Consider the following 9,064-nt stretch of genomic DNA (forward strand, 5'->3'; position numbering starts at 1 on the left):
TCAACAACCCATGCTTGTCTCTTGAGAGTTACAATGGTCTCGCAAGGGTTTCGATGGTCATTTAATAACTTTCAGGACAAATGGGATTCGGATCTTCAACACGTTTATACCCCCGTGAAGATTCGGGTCAGAATTGGTCTTCAACATGTTTATACCCCCGTGAAGATCCGAAATTGTACCCTGGTGATTATTATCACGACTTGCTGTGGATCATTAACCCGATAGTGGAAATCCTGTCTTGAATGTTATCCCTTTAACCTTCAAGTTGATGTCAACCTTGTACCACTGTACAATCAATCAACAAGGCTATTTCCCTCCGGGAATACGACACGATGCGGTCTATCCTTTGCGGTGTTTTTGAAAATCCTGGACGCCTCCGATGAACTCGTGTTGATCAAACTGTGACGAAAGTTTACCTTGGTTGACCAGCGTTCACATTTGATAACTCATTTACGCCGTACTTCGGATGACCTAAGCTGACCCTACACCATGACGCTACTCATGAATATTCATAACTATGACATCATGAATACTCCAATTGCAAGTGCCGTCATCGATAAACCCAATCTGTTGCATCCCTTGATTTACTCAGGAACAGATGCATTTGATCAATATGTATATATGCTGTATAATATGAGTAGAAGAAAGTTTACTTTCGGTTATTGATTTAAACACCTTGGAGTCAGTCATAATTTTGTGTTTATGATGTTTTTGTTATTATCTCTTTTGTGTTTTACAGTCATTGAATAGAACAAATGCAATGGCAGCCTCGTCAGTAAATGCCACCTTTGATAATCAAACTCTGACGATGATTTTGTTTTGAAATTTTTTGTTATTTTGAACTTGTTTGTCGTTTACGTGCATTTAATTGGCATATTGTGCCAGCTTTGTCAAGAAATACAATACTTGTTAATCCCATTAGAATTAGTCTTCGGCAACCCATACTTGTCTACATCTGGGTACATCTGGGTACATCTGGGTAAATCTGTAGGTACATCACGTGGAGTTTCTGTGTTCTCCTAACGTAGTGTTTACAGTCTATGTACAGAAGTGTCTTGTCTGGTGTACTGTGCCCTGTTCCAGAGAGTAAACAATCCCTGAGGCACAAATATTTGAGCAGGGTATCTACCCGTATTTGACCATCTGCTTCTGTGACCGAGAAATATGGAGTGCAGCCCGATCCGATGTCATTAATCCGATTTATCAGTCATAGATATATATTGACACTGTAATCTGGATGTGAAAAATACATATCCAGAGATACGTCATGCATATTCTCATCATCATAAACATAAAGAAAAGGTATTTTTGGAATATTAGATAAGATTGAGAAACTCTAGTTTCTGTAATATCATGGCTCGACAAATTTCAGATCGCACGGGAGTGAGTGAGTTTAGTTTTACACCGCACTCAGCAATATTCCAGCTATATGGTGGCGGTCTGTAAATAATCGAGTCTGGACCAGACTATCCAGTGATCAACAACATGAGCAGCGATCTACGTAACTGGGATGATATGAGCCAACCAAGTAAGTGACTAGCCGTAGATCGCCTCTTACGATAAACATGGGTTACTGCAGATCAGTTCTAACCCGGATCTTCACGGGTTTTATGAGAAAAAAACCCAGAAAATAAGTACTGATGTAAACGGCATTTGGGCAGTTTTCTACTTCTTTCTTGTCATGTTTTTATTTATTTTATGGGTTTTTTTATTTGTTGTTGTTGGAATCTGGACCAGACAATCCAGTGATCGACTGCATGAGCATCGATCTGCGCAGTTGGGAATTGATGACATATCTCAACCAAGTCAACCAGTCCGACCGCCCTATCCCGTTAGTCGCCTCTTATCACAAGCATAGTCACCTTAAATGACAAGCATGGGCTGCTGAAGGCTTCACGGGTCTGTTTGTAGTGAAAACGTACTGATGAATTATACTTTTGATAAGAAGTAAATCGAATAATGTGAAATCAAAATTGCCAATCCTTATAATTGTACCTTACAACTGAACATTTAATTCTCAGAATTGTATTTAGCTTAGGGCAAAAGTTGTTTAACAAACGATGATATATCTCAAATCGCTTTATTTGTTTGTATTAGAAGGAAGTATGCACATTACATTGAAACACCGAGAACAATTAGGGTTAGTCTAAGTTAACGCTACAGTACAGCACGAGCATTTGTTTCGCCATTCCAACTACTGCGCCTACCCCCTTGTAATACAAACCAATAATAGCCATTTGAATCTATGATCGTTTCTTAAACAACTTTTATCCCGTTGAATAAATTTCTGAGACTTGAATGTTCAACTGGCAAGGTAATATTATGAGGAATCTTAATTTCACTTCATCTGGTTTACTTTATTCCTTAAAGTGAAATTCATCGGTACTGTACTTTTCACTGCAAACAGACTGTACAACATACGCAAGTTGCCGGAAACCCAAAACAGTTAATTTTTCCGTCTCTTGGTTTTAGAGCGATTGTTATAAATGTTTACTGTTTTTCGGCGTCCCTGTCTTGCTATTTGTACAATCCCTATGTTATCGTCGAGAATTCACAGACAACCAGTTTCTTTAGTAAGGAGAATTAGATTCTTCAGATACATATACACGTACTATGTCTCGTGGTATAACCGTTTGAATTTATCCACGAATCACCCTGAGACTGAACTCTGGCGATGCTGCTGATCACTGGATTGTCTGGTGCAGACTCGACTATTTACAGACCGCCGCCATATAGCTGGAATATTGCTGAGTGCGGCGCAAAACAAGAAAGCCTTCAACCAACAGCACCTGGCCCATATAAAAAAGAACGTCTATGTACAATAAAATAAACCAAATAAAATATTCTCTTTGAGTATCACAGCGTGGTTTTTCAATGGTCATTTAATACACTTTCATGATCTGGATCCGCCTATGCGCATACTACAGATGATGGGACGGCCTGACAATGCCTGCAGCGTCCTTTCTACATGACGTTTGCAAATAGTAAAACTCGACGCATGTAAATAACCTTTGTAGCAGCTTAAACATCAACAGTGAAGAACAACCCATTTCAATTTTAAGAAAACAATTACAATAAAGGAAAAATATGGATTTAAATGGATATACGAGGTTATGACGAAACTGTAAAGTCTTATAGTTCTCATCTACAAGCTTTGACCTTGTCGACATCAACTGTTCTTGTTTTAACGACTTGAAAGAGAGTGTTGACAATTGTGATGTGTTACGCACGAAGTGGATATTTAGAATTCCTGTTATGTACGTTAAGGTAAATAACTGGTTCAGTACGTTTCATGTGCTATTCTTTTAAATATTGATGGCAAAGTCCTTTGTATAATCTAAACCAATATGCTGAAATATGTGAACTGTCAGACAGATTTCATCAGCCCGACATGGGATATTTCCATTGGAAAGGCGCCGTTTGGTAGGTTTGTGGTAAGAGCGTTCGCCAGTCACGACAGGGCCCGGGTTCGATTCCCTACATGTGTGGAACCCATTTCAGGTATACCCCGACGTAACATTGCTGGAATATCGCTAAAAGCGGCGAAAACCTAAACCAGGGATACTGTATACTCTCTATGTAAGGTGCCTGTCTAAACTCACTTACTCAGTTCATGGGAACACTACGCACATGCCTTCAAATATTCACATGTACATATTTACATGACACGTATTGTGTAGATGCAAATCAGTCACGGGGTACTGAGCTTACGATGGACCAGCTGTGCTTGTGCACAGTAGTTTGTCATTCTTATTTGCTTCTAATTACACAAATACATCACTCTGCATTATCTAAAAAGACATTAATCAAATTCGTGACAGTACTAAACATGAGTGGATCCCTAGGACATCGTTCACAACATAATATGCGTCACTGTTCTGTTGTACTAAACTTGGATTTCCATGGGTAAGGCGAGAAGTTTGGTGACGCAGACGGGAGAGATGTGAGGTAGAGGGGAGAGATGTGTTGAGGTAGAGGTCAGAGGTGTGGTGAGGTAGAGGGGAGAGATGTGGTGAGGTAGAGGAGAGAGGTGTGGTGAGGTAGAGGGAGAGATGCGGTGAGGTAGAGGGAGAGATGCGGTGAGGTAGAGGGGAGAGATGTGTTGACGTAGAGGGGAGAGATGCGGTGAGGTAGAGGGGAGAGATGTGGTGAAGTAGAGGGGAGGGGTGTGGTGAGGTTGAGGGAGAGATGCGGTGAGGTAGAGGGGAGAGATGTGTTGACGTAGAGGGGAGAGATGCGGTGAGGTAGAGGGGAGAGATGTGGTGAAGTAGAGGGGAGGGGTGTGGTGAGGTTGAGGGAGAGATGCGGTGAGGTAGAGGGAAGAGATGTGTTGACGTAGAGGGGAGAGATGCGGTGAGGTAGAGGGGAGAGATGTGGTGAAGTAGAGGGGAGGGGTGTGCTGAGGTTGAGGGAGAGATGCGGTGAGGTAGAGGGAAGAAATGTGGTGAGGTAGAGGGGAGAGATGCGGTGAGGCAGAGGGGAGATGTGGTGAGGTAGAGGGGAGAGATGTGTTGAGGTAGAGGAGAGAGGTGTGGTGGGGTAGAGGGAAAAGATACGGTGAGGTAGAGGAGAGAGGTGTGGTGAGGTAGAGGGGAGAGATGCGGTCAGGTAGAGGGGAGAGGTGTGGTGAGGTAGAGGGGAGAGGTGTGGTGAGGTAGAGGAGAGATGTGGTGAGGTAGAGGGGAAAGATGCGGTGAGGTAGAGGAGAGAGGTGTGGTGAGATAGAGGGGAGAGATGTGGTGAGGTAGAGGGGAGATGCGGTGAGGCAGGGGGAGGAGTGCGGTGAGGTAGAGGGGAGAGATGTGGTGAGGTAGAGGGGAGATGAGGTGAGGCAGGGGGAGGGGTGCGGTGAGGTAGAGGAGAGATGTGGTGAAGTAGAGGGGTGCGGTGTGGTGAGGTAGAGGGGAGAGATGCGGTGAGGTAAAAGGGAAAGATGTGGTGAGATAGAGGGGAGGTGAGGTGAGGTAGAGGGGAGATGAGGTGAGGTACTGGGGAGAGGTGTGGTGAGGTAGAAGGGAAAGATGTGTGGTGAGGTACTGGGGAGAGGTGTGGTGAGGTAGCTGTGTCCATAGACTAATGCTTGGTCCCTCAACATATATAACTTTAACAGTAACAAACTAGGCCGTATAAATTGAAAAGGAGCCTCAAGGAGGCCAGAGATTCAGAACCTGAGGAAATCTAGACTTTCATTTAAGGCTTTAGCAAGGGCGCGGAAGTTGGGAAAAGATTACGGTTCAGGGACTGTGGGACAGACTAAGGTCCCCAGTTCAATATGTCACTTAGTACCAACCCATGAAGATGGAAGGTGGGAATTGGTCTTCAGTAACCCATGCTTCTAAAATGCGGCTTCCGGGATCGGGTGGGTCAGGCTCACTGACTTGCTTGACACATGTCATCGTAACCAATGTCTGGCCAGGCTCAATTGTTTACAGATCGTTGCCATACATTGGGAATATTGCCGAGGACGGCATTAAACAACAACTAATCAGCTTAAAACTTAATAGTGACATGCGTGCGCGTGTGTGTGTGCGTTTGCGTGTGCTCTGGCTACTTGGCCCTATTTGATACCAGACGAGGTATATCACGTGGCGGTGGATCGGTTAAAGTGTGGGATGGCATCACTTAGACTGAACGAAGCCCATGGTCCATGGAATATGGTGACAACATTCTCACACGCTTTGATTTCAAGGAGTTTAATATTGCCAGGTGATATCATCTCAGTATTGATAGTATACTCGGAAAGTAGCGAAGGACATATCTGCATCTGCATATGACCTTGGGTAAAATGATCGAATATCTCCTGCATAACACATTGTCCAAACACGTGATCAACAACGTGTAATTATATAACACTGGATCTATAGTGTAGATATACCTTCCCAAGGGTTAATAATATCAGCGAAAATGTTCGCTCGACTCGTGGTAGTAACTGAACTATGAAGTTATGTAAAACAGCGTGAGTAGTGTTGGTTTTAGATCCTCCTGCGAAATAGACATGTTCATTTGATCGCGCTCGCTAGGAGATTCTGTCAAGTCATACATATCTATGTGTCTGCTACAGAATGACGCAACTAGATACCCTGATTAAATATCTCTCTCGAGGATTGTTTGTAACTCACCCGATAAGACACTTGGGGACGTAAACACCTCGTGACTGGAATGTTGACATGCCCCCTACTCTGAATATTGTATCAGAAAAGGACGACCGTGTATATGCAAATTACTATGTATATTCAAGATTACCTAACTCAAACCTTTGTTTCATTGAATTATTTACCTGTGTTGGTTTAGATGGGGCCTGCGTAATCCAAGATATATCTTCCGGTAGGTAGGGAACTCGAAAAAGCAGAGACATTGTGTGTGCGTATGCGCACGCGTGTGTGTGTATTTCGACGTGAGTGTGTCTACCGTTGTGTGTATTCCGATGTCTATGTCTGTGTGTGTCTGTGTCAGCCAGTGTCTAGTATTGCAATGTCTGGATAACCAGTGACACTGATAAGCAGTGTCTGTCTCGGCTATCAGTCTACTTGTAATCATTCTGTCTGATAGCCAGTGTCAGTCTCTCGTCCACCCAGCATACTTGTAATCGTTCAGTCTGATAACCAGTGTCAGTCTCTCGTCCACCCAGTCTACTTGTAAAAGTTCAGTCTGATAACTAGTGTCAGTCTCTCGTCCACCCAGTCTACTTGTAACCGTTCTGTCTGGGCAGTCTCTCGTCCACCCAGCATACGTGTAATCGTTCAGTCTGATAACTAGTGTCAGTCCCTCGTCCACCCAGTCTACTTGTAATCGTTCTGTTTGATAACCAGTGTCAGTCTCTCGTCCACAAAGTCTACTTGTAATCGTTCAGTCTGATAACTAGTGTCAGTCTCTCGTCCACCCAGTCTGCTTGCAATCGTTCTGTTTGATAACCAGTGTCAGTCTCTCGTCCACCCAGCATACTTGTAATCGTTCAGTCTGATAACTAGTGTCAGTCTCTCGTCCACCCAGTCTGCTTGCAATCGTTCTGTTTGATAACCAGTGTCAGTCTCTCGTCCACCCAGCATACTTGTAATCGTTCAGTCTGATAACTAGTGTCTGTCTCTCGTCAACCCAGTCTACTTGTAATCGTTCAGTCTGATAACCAGTGTCAGTCTCTCGTCCACCCAGTCTACTTGTAATCGTTCTGTCTGATAACCAGTGTCAGTCTCTCGTCCACCCAGCATACTTGTAATCGTTCAGTCTGATAACCTGTGTCTGTCTCTCGTCTAAACAGTCTACTTGTAATCGTTCAGTCTGATAACCAGTGTCGGTCTCTCACCCACCCAGTCTGCTTGTAATAGCTCACTCTGATAACCAGTGTCTGTCTCTCATCCACCCAGCCTACCTGTAATCGTTCTGTCTGATAACTAGTGTCTGTCTTTCATCCACCCAGCCTACCTGTAATCGTTCTGTCTGATAACCAGTGTCAGTCTCTCGTCCACCCAGTCTACTTGTAATCGTTCTGTCTGATAACCAGTGTCAGTCTCTCGTCCACCCAGTCTACTTGCAATCGTTCAGTCTGATAACCTGTGTCTGTCTCTCGTCCACCCAGTCTACTTGTAATCGTTCAGTCTGATAACCAGTGTCGGTCTCTCGCCCACCCAGTCTGCTTGTAATAGCTCACTCTGATAACCAGTGTCTGTCTTTCATCCACCCAGCCTACCTGTAATCGTTCTGTCTGATAACCAGTGTCAGTCTCTCGTCCACCCAGTCTACTTGTAATCGTTCTGTCTGATAACCAGTGTCAGTCTCTCGTCCACCCAGTCTACTTGCAATCGTTCTGTCTGATAACCTGTGTCTGTCTCTCGTCCACCCAGTCTACTTGTAATCGTTCAGTCTGATAACCAGTGTCGGTCTCTCGCCCACCCAGTCTGCTTGTAATAGCTCACTCTGATAACCAGTGTCTGTCTCTCATCCACCCAGCCTACCTGTAATCGTTCTGTCTGATAACTAGTGTCTGTCTCTCATCCATCCAGCCTACCTGTAATCGTTCTGTCTGATAACCAGTGTCAGTCTCTCGTCCACCCAGTCTACTTGTAATCGTTCTGTCTGATAACCAGTGTCAGTCTCTCGTCCACCCAGTCTACTTGTAATCGTTCAGTCTGATAACCTGTGTCTGTCTCTCGTCTAAACAGTCTACTTGTAATCGTTCTGTTTGATAACCAGTGTCGGTCTCTCACCCACCCAGTCTGCTTGTAATAGCTCACTCTGATAACCAGTGTCTGTCTCTCATCTACCCAGCTTACCTGTAATCGTTCTGTCTGATAACCTGTGTCTGTCACTCATCTACCCAACATACTTGTAATCGTTCTGTCTGATAACCTGTGTCTGTCACTCATCTACCCAACATACTTGTAATCGTTCTGTCTGATAACCTGTGTCTGTCACTCATCTACCCAACATACTTGTAATCGTTCTGTCTGATAACCTGTGTCTGTCACTCATCTACCCAATATACTTGTAATCGTTCTGTCTGATAACCTGTGTCTGTCACTCATCTACCCAATATACTTGTAATCGTTCTGTCTGATAACCTGTGTCTGTCACTCATCTACCCAATATACTTGTAATCGTTCTGTCTGATAACCTGTGTCTGTTTCTGGTCCCCTCAGTCTACCCAGCAGTCTACCCTCATCAGTAAATTCCCTTAGGCCTTAATACACCACGCAACACTGTCTTCTCCCCCTATTGTAGCATTATTCTTATGTTATTTATCACTGCAACAATTTTGGTGTGAGTGCACAGTACACTGTTCCTCGTTCGAGCAGTCGTTATTGTTGTCCGGCATTGCTGTGACCTTGACATTTGACCTTGACCGTTTTGTTTACATGGTTTGGCCGATCGATGTTTCTACCACCATTTGCATTCTCAAAAATGATAAAATAACTACCCACTGTAAAGACATGCTTCTTTTAATACCGATGTTCTCTGAACAATTGCCTGGTCATCATCGAAACGCTCTAAAATGACACAGGTTGCGCAATACTTTCAAGTTGGTTTTGGAAAACTGGAGATTCCAAGCATGAAAACGATTATGATATAA

General features: G+C 43.8%; 1 protein-coding gene across 1 annotated transcript; it reads right to left on the reverse strand.

Moving 5' to 3' along the window:
- Positions 1-3,886: 3,886 nt before the first annotated feature.
- On the reverse strand, positions 3,887-5,095 carry LOC137265055 (soluble scavenger receptor cysteine-rich domain-containing protein SSC5D-like). The gene has a single exon (XM_067800377.1). The coding sequence runs from the start codon at positions 5,093-5,095 to the stop codon at positions 3,887-3,889; it is 1,209 nt and encodes a 402-aa protein (XP_067656478.1).
- Positions 5,096-9,064: the final 3,969 nt, after the last annotated feature.

Source organism: Haliotis asinina, chromosome 15 (assembly GCF_037392515.1).
Source record: "Haliotis asinina isolate JCU_RB_2024 chromosome 15, JCU_Hal_asi_v2, whole genome shotgun sequence".
Lineage (NCBI taxonomy): Eukaryota > Metazoa > Mollusca > Gastropoda > Lepetellida > Haliotidae > Haliotis > Haliotis asinina.